The sequence below is a fragment of the Dermochelys coriacea genome, chromosome 3 (assembly GCF_009764565.3).
Source record: "Dermochelys coriacea isolate rDerCor1 chromosome 3, rDerCor1.pri.v4, whole genome shotgun sequence".
In the NCBI taxonomy this organism is placed as follows: Eukaryota; Metazoa; Chordata; order Testudines; family Dermochelyidae; genus Dermochelys; species Dermochelys coriacea.
In genome coordinates, this window is record NC_050070.1 from 199,270,536 (window position 1) to 199,284,496 (window position 13,961).

General features: G+C 43.0%; 1 protein-coding gene across 17 annotated transcripts in view; it reads left to right on the forward strand.

The window, feature by feature from the left end:
• TASP1 (taspase 1) overlaps positions 1 to 13,961 on the forward strand; it is a 223,086-nt gene that overhangs the window by 39,779 nt on the left and 169,346 nt on the right. For 16 of the 17 annotated variants that reach the window (XR_006280367.1, XR_006280368.1, XM_038397300.2 and 13 more), the window contains one exon: positions 13,189 to 13,295. The exons of the other annotated variant lie outside the window; for it this stretch is intronic. Coding sequence is in view for 14 of the 16 variants with exons in the window: in XM_038397300.2 (XP_038253228.1) it covers positions 13,189 to 13,295 (107 nt within the window). In the remaining 2 variants the exon portion in view is untranslated. The remainder of the gene's footprint in view (positions 1 to 13,188; positions 13,296 to 13,961) is intronic. 17 annotated transcript variants of the gene reach the window in all.

The window sequence follows — 13,961 nt, forward strand, 5'->3', positions numbered from 1 at the left end:
TAGTTAAGGTAACATCCCTCTTCCCCTGCCTGCTCCCCAACCTTAACTCTGACCCTGTGGAAATGGCAACAGGCATTGTAAATAAAGAAATTGTGTGCTTAGCATACTTTTGCTTCATTTCTTATTGGACAGTTGTACTGTCCATAATATGCTATGTCCACTTAATGGCTACACAAGTGGAGTTCAAGAATACTTCATCTCATCCTAATAACCCCTTCCATATTCTGAGTGCCCACTCAAATCTCCAAATGTGCACTGGCATTCTCGTACTGCCATGCACACTCCCTGTTCTCTGCTCAACTGCTCCTCCAGTGAATACTAGCAGTGTGGCACAGACATTGTTCCACAAAGGTAACTGAAGGTTTTCTCTTAAAAGGTTTTCTTAAGGTGATGATGAAAGGGTTATTAACTCAAAATCTCTAGGAAGAGTGTGTGTGTATTGGTTAGGAAGAATGATTAAGTTTTAGGTCAGGCTTAGCTAGCTCATGTTTTTGACAATCTGAATATACATGTGGATTTTAGGACATTTGGGGGGAAAATGGCCCTTAAACAGAAGACTCTGGCTAAACCTTAACTATGGAAGTTCTATTGCTTCTCATCATGTGGCAAGTAAATGAGCTCAATTCACTGCCTGTGTTCTGCTGGCAGAACTCTAGCCAGTTATGGTGTAAAGTCTACCTGGAAGGGATCACAGCGATACAAACTTACTTGCAATTCTCTGAGACCCCAGAGCAGCAAAGTGCAGCCCAAACAATGTATAAGTTTAGCACAGGGCAAAATGGGGCAAGGGCACCCAGGAGATGCCCCTCAGATGTGTTGACTGAGTGCATCTGATAATGAGTTCTGATGGAGCTCCACAGTAAAACAAAACTGTCCTCCATGGTAGAAGCCCACGGCAGATGATGGATATACCGTTGCCTGCCTCTTCCTGTGGTGAATCATGTTCCTTGGGTGCAGAAAACTTTACATGTACAGGAACATACAGATTGATTCACTCCTGCAAACACAATCTTGGTGGCAGTATGGCTTTATCTCGTTACATGTTGGGTTAAAATCTGTGACACTACTAACAGCTGAACATTACTTTGCTTTACATGCTGCTATCTTTGTCAAAGTGGAGCAATATGAAGGAAAATTAGATCTAATACAGTAATTCAACTTAGCCCAAGTATAGCTGGGGTAATATATCAGAGTTAAATTTCATTTTAACATACCTATTTTTAATTATTTGCATCTGTTTCTGTTTTCAGTTATGCAGTAGTTATTTAGCAGCTGCTGAGCTGATTGCTGTGTTAAACCACTTTAATTCCTGAAATTTGCTGGTATATTCTTTTTATAATCCCCCCCTCCCTCCAACTGCAGTATTCTCTTTTCAAACTGTGTTAAAAGGGAAAGTGTACAAAACCTCCTCTCTGATACTGTTCAGTCCACTCTATGAACTGACTGCCAGGGGGTGCTGTATGACTAGTCAGAGCTTGATCTGATCTCCAAAGATAGAAAACATGTCCTTACTACTCCCAATATCTTGGGTTCATAGCTTATTTTAAACTTGGATACTATGACCTTGTCTACACTACTGAGGTAAGTCATCTGTTACGCTACTCCAGCTACGTGAATAACGCTGCGCTGCGTCGACAGGAGACGCTCTTCCGTCGACTTACTCGTTCCAGTGGAGTTCCAGAGTCGACTGGAGAGCACTCTGTCGTTGATTTAGTGGGTCTTCACTCGACCCCCACAGCATTGATCGCAGCGGCATCGATCCCCAGTAAGTGTAGACTTGGCCTCTATCTTGAATCATTAACATACATGTTGCCTTAATGGTAATCTCAGTATAGAAACACCATGTTACCTACTCCAACAGAAACATCACATAATACTTACGAAGATCTATATTTGTAATTGTATATATCAGTTACTGAAGAAAAGTATCAGATTGACCATTAACCCGAATTTAATATTTGTGATTTGACAGTGATAGACATTTCTATATTGCTGTATCTGTTAATCGTATCTGAAAAAAAATTAATGAAATTCAAATGATGAACCCAGGTTGGAATGATTAAAAATACTGCTCAAAAGAACAGAACAGATTTCAGTAGGAGAGTGGAATGGAAAACCTTGTGGTTATATAACTTATTTTTTGTTGTGTACTGACAAAAACTAGGATTTAAGCATTTGACAGTAGTAAACTTCTTAGTTATGGTATTTGAAAATCTGTTTAATTTATTTAACTAGATGCCTATTTGAAATATGCAGTCATAGAAATATCAGATTATTTAAGCATATGTATAAATAGTACTGTTGTCAAGTGAAGAACAGGTAGATTTGACTAAATCTTGCTTTCTGAAAATATTCAAATTTTCTTGCACTTTGTACCTTTTCTATGAAATCGTCATCATATAGGACAACTCTAATGTTGTGAGACTGTGGTCTTAAGACTTGTCTTCTGAAATCTGGAATGCTAGATTAGTTTCCAAAATAGTTAGTACACACTCAAAGCATGCAACATCTTATATTAAAGTATGTCTTTTCATATGTGAACCACAGAATTACACCCAAAGGTGAGAAATGTATCCACATAATTTGCTCAGTAAATATTCACCAGGAAATATAATTCCATAAAGTAACACCCCAAACTTTATTATGTGACTTGTAATTAATATCACAAATTTGGTCTGAAGAGCTTAACTTCTGGTGATGCCTCAACTTGGACTGTACAGGTATCACTGCAATCATGAAGCCTATTAAAGACCAAAGTACTGTTTAGCATTATATATGCTATTTTTTAAAGCTTTTATTCTAAAAACGCTGAAATAGTTATCAAAAATGCATAGCTTAGCTGAAAAGCAAAACAAATCTGTAGAGTCTTAGGCAAACTGTATTAAGGTGCATTTATGGTTGAGTACATAGTAGTAGTTTTGGGTAAATGTATTACAGGGATGTTGCAGTTTTCCCCAAAACAACTCTTCAAGAAATTCCAAGGTCAGAATAAATTAAAATGAAATCTAAACATGTTGATGTATGAAAATGCAGTTAGGGTACCCAAGAACCTTACCTCTGCCCTTAGCCATGTATCATGATTAAAGGCATTGTAGTGCATGTGGTCTTAAAATAGAGAAATCTGACTCTTAGAGATGGATGAGTTCCCCCCTGCCCATTGGTGTAATTACCAGACAGATTTAGGGTGGTTGAGTGCTCTAATTGTGCATTTCCATAACTTAACATGTTAAGTTTAACTCTGCATTCCTTTGGTTATATTACACGTTTGCTGTAATGTTTTGTCCTAAGTTGTTAAAGAACTTCAAACTTGAACATTTTTTTGTTTCGGAATTTCTTTAATGTATGAAACTTTGCATGGAAGCCAAATACAGTTAATGATCATTAATGTCAAATCATGAAAAATGTAGTATCGACCTTACATCATGTCTATGGTCAGATTCATGGTATTCTTCTTTGAGTGCTTGCTCATGTCCATTCTACATTAGGTGTGTGTGCTCACCACATGCAGCAGTGCTGGAAGTTTTTCCTTCAGCAGTATCCTTAGGGGACCGGCTCTGGCACCCTCTGGAGTGGCGCCGGCATGGCGCGGTATAAAGGACGTTGCCAGCTCCCCCCACCCTCAGTTCCTTCTTGCCGCCAGTGATGGTGCTGGAATATCTGCTGCTTCGGCTAGCATTATTTTGTTTTCTGTTCTTGTGAACTTCGAAAATCTGTAAAATAGTTGTATACAGTTAGTAGTTTCTTAGTTACCCTTAGTAGTAGTTCTCAACTTTAAGTTAGTCCCAAACAGGACTCAGCTGTTTTAAGCCCTGCTATCGCTGCGAACGGCTTATGTCCATCAGCGATCCACATACCAGCTGCCTAAGGTGCTTAGGTGAAGGGCACATAAGTTACAAGTGCTCTATCTGCAAGTCCTTTAAACCTAGGATGAAGAAGGAGCACGATATCCATCTGAAAGCTCTCCTAATGGAGTCGGCATTCACTCAGGCACCGGAGCAGCAGTCCAACTCCACACCAAGCACAGAGGCCTCTGTGCACAGTGCTCTGCCGGCGTGGTCCATGAGCCAGCACCAATCCCCCTCCACAGCTCCGGGGAAGAAGTCAAGCAGTGCAGCTCATCTTATGCTTCTCCTGTGACCCCGGATAGTGGTGCAGGCCCTAGCCAACTTCAGGTGCCATCGACACTCGAGATCCTGATGCTCCCCGTGATGCCCACGCTGACTCCCGCGGTACCCCAGTATCGGGGAAAACCTGCATTGGGACCTATGCATGTGTCCCCACCTCAGCGGTACTGATCCTCATTAAGAGGGATGTCCCACCAATGTTTGCCCTCCTGAAGCTGTCACATGTCAGGACTGGAGAGGCAGGCTCAGTGGAGCCCACTTCGGTCCCCCACCAGGGGCACCTATTGAGGAACTCAAGGTATACTTTGCTGGTAGATTGGCACAAACCCTCTGAGGCATGTGCCACCCAACAAGAATGCCGGGACTGGCCCCGACTATCTCCAAGAGCCCGGTACTGACCCCGGGACAAATTGGACTCCGGAAACCACTGATTGCTGGGCCATCATCGCCTGTCTCCAAGAAGGAGGTCGCCCTACTCAGGACGATCCTCCTGGCAACTCTTGACCTGATCCCGTTCAGTGTCCTAGTACTGGTAAAGTAGTATGATGCATGGATCGCTGGGTATCCGATGCAGGTCCGCTGAACACCGTCGGTTCCCGAGAGCCCGACCAAGACAGTTTTGCTCAGACAGGTGGACTTAGGGATGCAGCGACTAGCACTGGTTGGACAAGAGCCACTGTTCAGTTCAATCCTAGTCGCCCGTGACTGACGGCTCCACTGGTAGTTCCAGCTCGGAGAGAGGTTCCCTGCCTGTGGGACAAGCCCCGGTACCAGCGGTGCCATCTACATTATTGGCACTGAAACCTGTCCCATGGCCCCAAGCGCAGTGGCCAGCGCCATGGTATCCATGGAACCTTTGGGGGTTCACCCAACCTTCTCAGGCTGCCTGATCAGAGTTGGGAGCCTCGGAGAGGCCAGCGACCTCAGTATCCCATCTCCCTCCGGTGCTCAAGGCTTTGTGGAGTAAGACCCCATGGTCCAGGAGGACCATAGGGAGCAAGCTGTTGGACCACCAATGGATGTGGAGGTTCCTATGGCACTGTCCTCATCGTCGACGGACAAGGCTATCACAGGGCCCCCTCACCCATTTCCTCAGGATGACACCAAAACGCACAAGGAACTTTTGAAGAGGCTTCTAACCTGGGGCTTCAGTCAGAGGAATTGGAAGAGCCCTCAGACTCTGTCTTCTGCTCCTTGACTCCTGCCAGGGTGGCTCTACCCCTTCATGAAGGGATTTTCAAGCTCAATAATGCCCTATGGCAGACCCCCCCCCTTCCCTGGCCCCTATCTCTAAAAGGGACAAACTCAAGTACTTCATGCCAACCAAAGGGCACAAATACTTATACTTCCACCCAGCCCCTCATTCCCTTGTGGTTGAGGCGGTTAACCGCAAGGAGAGACAAGGACAACATAGGGCCACCCCCAAAAATAAAGACTCGAGGAGGCTGGATCTCTTTGGGCATAAGGTTTATTAGTCTTCCAGCCTTCAGCTGAGAGTGGCCAACCACCAAGCCCTCCTTGGTTGATATGACTTTAATATGTGGCAAGCCATGGCCCAGTTTGAAGGGTTGCTCCCTGAGGCTTCCAAGAAGGAGTTCAGAGTGATCCTCGATGAGGGCATGACTGCAGCCAGAGCGGCCCTCCAGGCAGCATTGAATGCTGCGGCTGCCCGCACCAGGCTTCTGCTATCTCCCTGTGGCAAGTCTCCTAGCTGCTCCTCTCTGAGCTGTCCACCGAGGCCCAGCAGTCATTGGAGGACCTGCCCTTCGGCGGGACCCTATTTGCGGAGCAAACACAGCAAGTTGCATGGCCTCAAGGACTCCCGCACCACCCTAAAAACCCTGGATCTCTATGTCCCAGCCCCAGCGTGTCAGCGGTTCAAACCACAGCAGCCTCAGGGCCAGGGGAGCCAGCCTCAGCAGGACCAGCCCCATAAATGTGCTAAGGGTTACAAGTGCCGCCAGAGCCACCCGCCTCCACCCTCGGCCCTGTTGGGCTCAACCCGTAATAAGCAGGGGGCCAAACAGTCATTTTGAGGGCACGCCTGACGGCGACCTACTAGACTATTCTCAGGATCCATCTTTCCCAGTGTTCTCCAACCGCCTTTCCCCTTTCCTCTTGGCGTGGACTGCTATAACTTCAGACTGCTGGGTCCTCAGCATAGTGGAACGGGGTTATACCCTCCGGTTCTACTTCAAACTCATGAAGAGTTGCCATTTTGAAAATGGCTACTACAGCCCATTGTTCTCAACAGTGGTTTGGGGAAGATGCCATCCCCTTCTGCTGCTGAGAAACGTTGAGGAGGAAGTAAATGGTGGCAGTCTTTGCAAGGGCAGCTTGTGGTCTGGATCCTGTTTTAAAAAACAATAGGTGGTGGCAGCCATTTTGAAAGAGGGCAGTTCTTAGCAGAATTCCTGCTGAAGGAGAAACTTTCATTAGTGAAGAATAGCTGAGAGAAAACTAACAATCCTAAAAATCAAGTGTAGCGTAAGCACAAGATTTCAGTGAGTTTCAACTATAAGGGAAGTCTGAAGAGACTCCATTAAGAGCATTAGGGACAATGGTTTGACATCAGGAGCTAAACTTATTAAACTCTAATAAATTAATGCATTTACTCAAGAATTCTCAGTGCTCTAATTTTGGGGGGGGGGGGGGAATAGGTTGTATTCCTAAATAAAAGGATAAATCCCAGTTTTGTGAAAAACTTTAACTATGACACTTTAACTTTAACTGGCATTACCAGAATTACTCTATTCTGCATTATGTGGTGGTTGACCTTGCCATTGAAGTACATGCTGAGGTATTTGTCAGTGTAGGAACTGATGGACTAGAAATTTCATGGGATTTGTGGTGATGATGAGGGCAGGAGGGGAAGATCATCTAAACATCAGCTAGCTGCTGAAATCCTCTTATCCTTGCTATTTTTAACTTTAAAGACACAACTCTACAGTTCACTCTTTTGTTTTTGTTTAGGCCATCTATAAAGGTGAGAAACTAGATCAACCACTAAATACAATATTCGCAAAAAGAAAAGGAGTATTTGTGGCACCTTAGAGACTAACAAATTTATTAGAGCATAAGCTTTCGTGAGCTACAGCTCACTTCATCGGATTGAGCTGTAGCTTACGAAAGCTTATGCTCTAATAAATTTGTTAGTCTCTAAGGTGCCACAAGTACTCCTTTTCTTTTTGCGAATACAGACTAACACGGCTGCTACTCTGAAACCTGTAAATACAATATTACTGCTCTAAAGGTCTTTTACATTTGTATTTTAAGTGTATAGGGTTAGAAATTGGTCACTTACAGGTTTTCATGCTAGAAGAGAACATTGTGATCTAGATTGACTATAGACAAAAATCTCACCCAGTAATTTCTGCATAAAACCTGTATCTTGTGGCTGAGTACAGCATAGCTTTTTAGACCTCCAATTTTGATTTAAAGACTTGAACTGAGGGAGATTCTACCATGTCCCAAAGTAAATTGTTCCAATGGTTAATTATTCTAGATGCTAAACATTTGCATCTTATTTGTAGTCCGAATTTGTCAACTTTTCATTTTCGGCCATTGGATCTCGTTATACCTCTGCTATCTTAAATAACCATCCACTATTCAGAATCTCTCCCCATGTAGGTACTTACAGACCATGTTCAAGTTGTCTCAAATCCTATTAAGGTAAATAGATTGAGCTTGTCTTGATGTAAGGCCGGTTTCCCAGACTTAATGATTCTGAACCCTTTCCAACTACTCAGCATCCTTTCTGAAGTGTGAGCACAGACCTGATTCCCCTGAGCAACAGGGTGCTCGGAGAGGTTAGTGCAGTTAGCAGTTAGTGCACCTGACCTCCAGCCCCTTGTCTCTCTGTCAGTGCAGTAGAAGTGCCTGGTTTCTGACTCTAAGCCGTGAATGATTTGGCCTCCACCCACATCTGGATCTTTGTTCTTCAGGGGGGTACAGCAGGGGGACCGGGGCCCTCCCTCTCCACTGGGTCCCAGCCCAGGGTTCTGTGGGAAGCAACACCAGCAGGGTCCTCCCTGCAGAGAGTCTACGTCCGCTGTTCTAAGCTATTTCCTACCAAAGGAGTCCAAGTAAGCAGGGCCCTGCAGGACCTGCTGGTTCTCAAACGGGATATTGTTGGAGAAGGCCTTGTCTGTGGGCCTTACCCACTCTGTAGTCCCCTCTCAGGCTCAGCCTTCTGTCTAGCTTCAGGGAAGCTAGAGAAGGAGTCGTCTCTCCTGCAGCCTGTCCTCCTGGCCTTCTGTGCTTCTTTTAACCCACCTCTCCAGCCAGAGCATGCTCAGCAGACCCAAAAGGGCAGGGCTACCTGGGCCTTTTGACCCCTTTGGGCCCAGTGTTGGTTTTGTTTACCCCTTCACACCCTGTTTCTACATCCAAGGATCATGTTAACCCTCTGAGTCATTGCATTGTCCTGGGAGTCTGTGTTCAGTAGGTCATCCATCAAGTCCTCTTGAATCATTTCTTTCTGGGATACAGTTAATCATCCTGTAAGTGTGACCTACCTTTTTCCTGGATGTATGACCTTTAATTTGACTGCACTAAAAAACATGTTCAAATAACACCAGTTTTCCAAGCAATAGAGATCTCTGTTAAACTGATCTATTGTTACTATATTACCAGTTGGTGTCATCTGTGACTTTCTAGCAGTTTTATATCCTTTAAAAATCATAGATTCAAATATCATTGGGCCAAGAACCAATTTTTTTGGACCTCCGCTAGAAACATGACCTTTCGCTTTGGATGAAAAGTGACTTGCAGTTACTCTTTGAGATCAGTTTTTAATCCATTTAATGTGTTATATTGATTTTTTGAATCAGTGATGCCAACCAATCTTGTAATCTCATCATAATTATATAAATTTTAACTGCTATGGAGGCTAAAACTGTGCAAATACTTTTTACCAGTTTTCTGGAGTTGAATGATGTATTGGTATTCCAAATTCATGTTTATTTGCTGCTTATTACCTATAGGCATGTACAGTTTCTTGTAATGATGGCCTTTGTCCTATGCCCTGCATTTGGTAATCCAGTGGTGCCCTCTTGAAAGACCATGTTAAAGGAAAAGACTTTGTGAAAATACTATTACAACATACTGCACTGAATCAAAACCTATGTATAAAATTGGCTTTAAAAGCAAATCTCTAGGACAGTATGCTTATTGAAAACACAAACCTTTAGATAAGTGAAAAATGAAAGAGCACTTTAAAGTCAAAACTAATTAACTCTTATGCTTGTGAAAGGTGCTAGAGATTCATATCTTCTATTGATAGCATGTGAATTTTACCTCTTGAACTTTGGAGAGCTTCATATGTTGAGGGCGCGGTTGAAGTGGTGAAGTAGCCAACCAAGGTGCAAGAGTGATGGGAGACATCCTACAGTCTACTTATTGCATATTTGGTCTTGGTGCTCTCCCAGTGTAAGCTAATTTACAGGACAGTATTAGTACCATGATGTGAGTTGGCCTATAGATTCCATAATCATGTACAGGCATTGGGCCAGAGGATATACAAATGGTATAGATGGGCTGTGGCCACTACTCACACCATAGGCTGGAAAAGCAACTGTAGGAGGGGGGAGCCTCAGGGCAGGTAGGATGGGCTGACAGAATACGCTTCCACACAAATATTTGGACTTTGAACAGATAAGCCAAGAGTATTGGAAGTGCAAACTTCCCCATTCTGTCAATGTGCATGAGTCTTATTCTAGAAGGATCACTTCCAGGGTGAATAGTTCAATCTCCAAACCCATTCAGTCCTTTGCCATTGCCAATAATGCTACCAGTAGTTCCAACTAGTATTAATTGTGGTTTAGGTCTATGTATGCTTGTCCATTCAGGGCTGAAACCACCAATTTGTTAATTTAAACTGCCACACAGCTTTCAGTTGACAGTGGCTTAAGGCCACTGGTAACCTAAAACTGAAGAGCTCCAGAGCCTTATCACACTGTCCGTGAGCCATTTAGGTTCCAAGAAATGCACTTGAGCACATCAATAGGACTCCTCATTTGCTTGAAGTTAAACACGATCTTAAGTGTCTTGCTGGATTGAGGCCCAAGTCAACCTGAAAGTTTACCTGTTAAAAATTGAACTTAAATTCATGTGTTTTCTAAATGGCTTGTACTTTTAAGGACAGTTTCTCAAACCAAGCCGAGTTGGAGTAATCTTTCCAATGTAGTGTAGTTCTCTTTTCACTCTTTTTAGATCAGTTTACACACTAAAGAGCTCTTTGTATTGAATCATATATAGGCATATTTAACGAATTCCTGCTTTACTATGCTCTGAATGATGGGATGGGTTCCTTTCTTGGCTGTTGCAGGTTGTCCTGTTCCTGAATCTATAATTTTTAATGGATTTGTGAAGACTAGCTTTCTCAATTACTTCAGAGAGGAAAGGAGATTGGTAGTTTAGTCCCCACAATTTTCATACCTTAAAATTGTTTTAAGCTAAAGAGGAAAATCGCACTGGGTGTCTTTCAGTTTTCCCTATTCAATTGCCAAAGATGTAACTACAGTTTCCATGAAACTTTGTGGGAATTGCAAAGGTAAGTTGTGTTCTGCTGGCTAGGCAGTAGAGCAGGTTGGAAAGTCCTGAGGAAACCTTCCTGGTCCCTGCCAGGTCACCACAGAAGCATAGGTCCTTGGCTCAGGTACACCGTAGTTATGCAGTGTGCTTCCGGGCTGGAGATCCCAGGTTTCTAGGGTCCCTACAGCAGAATGGGAAGCCTGGGGCCTCTGGATTGAGCTGGGTCTCAGAGTCTTCAGGCACCTTGCTGTGGAGCCTGGAGCCAGGGCTCACAGTGGTCCTAGGCTCACTGCCACTGTACCCAGGAACTTGAAAACTTCAGTTTGAGCTGTGACTGTTAGGGTGTAGGCTCCCGGCAATGAGCCTGGAAGTCCTGAGAGCCCAGACTCCTGGCCAGCTGGCTTCCCAGGTGGTGGGAGTCAGGTAGCTCAGAGAGTCAGACGATCCAGAAGTTTGGAACCCCTGGGGTGCCCAGTTCTGGGGAAGTCTGCGTAACAAGGCTGCCCAGGAGCCATGGACCCCGGGATCCCTGGCAGCTGAAATTGAAATTTGTCAGTTTCACTGTTGTCCACCACTGAATAATAGTGGTGAAACTGGTATCATGTCAGTTTCACAAAAAATGTGCCAGGAATTGGGGATCATATTTTTGTTTGGGAAACACTATGCTTTGTTGCTTTTGAAAAAATTTTTTTTTTTCAGAATTCCTGGTTCATGAGAAACTTTCAGACATTTGGTTTTAACCTGAATCTGGCCAGAAACAAAAATTATGAAATGTTGAAATATTCCATGAACTGGAAACTCTGAATTTTGGCTACTTTTACTAGGCAGCATCATTTAACTAATAGATTGCTCCTGAAACTGTGCTGGCTTTGTAAATGATAATTCTACAGGAAGAAAGCTATTTTCAGCTATATTTGAAATGTAATTAAACATTCTTTTGTGATGTAGGGATTTGTTGCATTTAACTTTCATTGGCTTTGGAATATACCTGTATACGTCTCTGCTTATCGAGGGGACTACCCACTGCAATGTTTCTTCTTTCCCTCTTAGAAGTATGGGGAGAATTAAGACAATCTGAGGGTAACATTAAGTCAAAACTAATTTGAACTACAAAAGTGTTCCTGTCAATATGCTTTTTGTAAAACAAAGCCCTCTGAGAATACACCCATTTTTATTAAGCATCACATTTTTATTTGTAATTTAGAAAACATTTCCTTTTAAATGTAGTTATTAAATGTGGAAAAACACATGTATGCATCCTCAAGATGTATTGATCTTTAGCCTGTGCTGGATTATGGTGCATAAAAATATTGCCTGTGTGTTATGTGGATTTAAATATGTGAGTGAGCATACAGATATGTAATTAAACTTAGTGAAGAGGCTACAAAAACTTATGGATATCATCAAAACAAGCTCACATGGCATCTGTTTACATCTTAACAGTCCAAAACAATCATTCTAACAAGACACTGTGACAAAGCTCTGTCCTTGCCTCCGTGGGTCCCGCATTTCCTGGCGGATTTCGCTAGCCTCAGAGGCTCACCGTGACCCTCCATGTAACCCTTCTCTCTCTAGAGACAAGGGTCACAGTGTACTGAGCCATTTTCATCATAAGCCAGCGAGGGAGGTGAGGAAAAGTTATCCTTCCTTGCACAGTCTCTGTTGTCTCCTAGTCTCAGTGATTAATCAGGGGGCAAAGGTGGGGGGGAGCCTGGCCCCACCCTCTACTCTGGGCTCCAGCCCAGGGACCCTAATAGTATCAGCTATGGTAGCTGACCTTTTAGAAACATGACATGTACAATTCCCTGGGCTACTTCCCCCACAGCAGCCCTCACTTCCTCAAGCTCCATTTCACCCTTACCTCAGGGCCTCCTTCCTTGTGTCTGATATGGTGTCTGCTACTCAGCCTCTCCAACAGCACAACTTCCTCCCACAGCTCCTGACATGCACACCCACCTGACTAACTGGGAGGCTTTTAACTAGTTTCAGCCAGCCCTGATTGGCTTCAGGTGTCCCAATCAACCTAGCCTTCTCCCTGCCTTCCGGAAAATTCTTAATTGGCCCCAGGTGTCTTAATTGACCTGGAGCAGCTGCCTTTTCATTTATTCTGGTACCAGGGATTTGTTTAGCTTGTTTGTTTAGCCCGGAGCTAATATATCTATCTCCCACTACTTTTCTATAGCCATCTGCCCTTGCCCCTTCACAACACTTATTGCTTTCTCTTTTGTCTAGTGTTGCTACATGACTGCCAAACAGGGAGATATTTAAGGCATCATAACTTTCAGATGTGTTCAGTGACTTGTCTGCATTAGGTATTTTACTCAAGGTTATATTTGAACAGTGTATCCTTTTGATTTAGTAAAAGATGTAAAATCTGTAGTACTGAAACTTCACCCAATCTATATGTTAACTTTGGCTATTGCTACTAATCATGTGGGATAGAAGAGACTTCTGAAGTGTAATACCTTACTAATCTAGTATTTGTTTGAATAACCCTTCATTAGTTAAATGCTTCTAAAATATTTTATAGGGTTTAGTTTAGCAGCTTTTAAGAGGAACAAAAGGAAGCTGGAGCTGGCAGAAAAGGTGGAAACAGATCTTATTCAGCTAAAGAAAAGAAGACAATCAAGTGAAAAGGTGAGTAGATGTTTTGTCACTCTTACCGCAAAGATAATTTATAATGTGAAAATTTCACATCTAAATTTTCATTTTGTAGATGAAGTGACCTGATATAGCATCACAAACTACTCATCTTTGGCCATCTTATGCATGTTAGTATCAGTATTATATCAGATCATCTAAATTATCTTCTGTGGTGATAGAACTTCCTGCTATTTACAGTTTCAAAAGAAGTGTGAAAAAAGATGCCTTTTTGTCTTGCTGTGATGTAAATATATCTACACGACTGCACATTTTAAAGTGGAAATGTGACAAGTGTAAATATGGGCAGATAAATATCTAATAAAACATTTTCTCCAGCTTGGGATCTATCATTGTTTCCCATTTTTTAATGTTTCCTGAGAATACTGTTTTGTGGACCTGGAGGTGATGAAATTTGAAATATCAGGTAGGTAAATGTGCATCAGTTCATGCATCTAGTATTGACCTGGCCCATGTTACTTATGCTCCTTTACTACAAAACTGCCACAATTCTCTCCTTTTCTTCCCCTCTCTACTAGTTTGACTTTTGAGCCTTTGTTGTCACTTCAGCATCATGTCTCTCTGTTGCTTAATATATAGGTTTACAGTAGAGTATTAACATATAGTTGGCTAAAGTAGGATACTTAGTGAGTACAATACTAA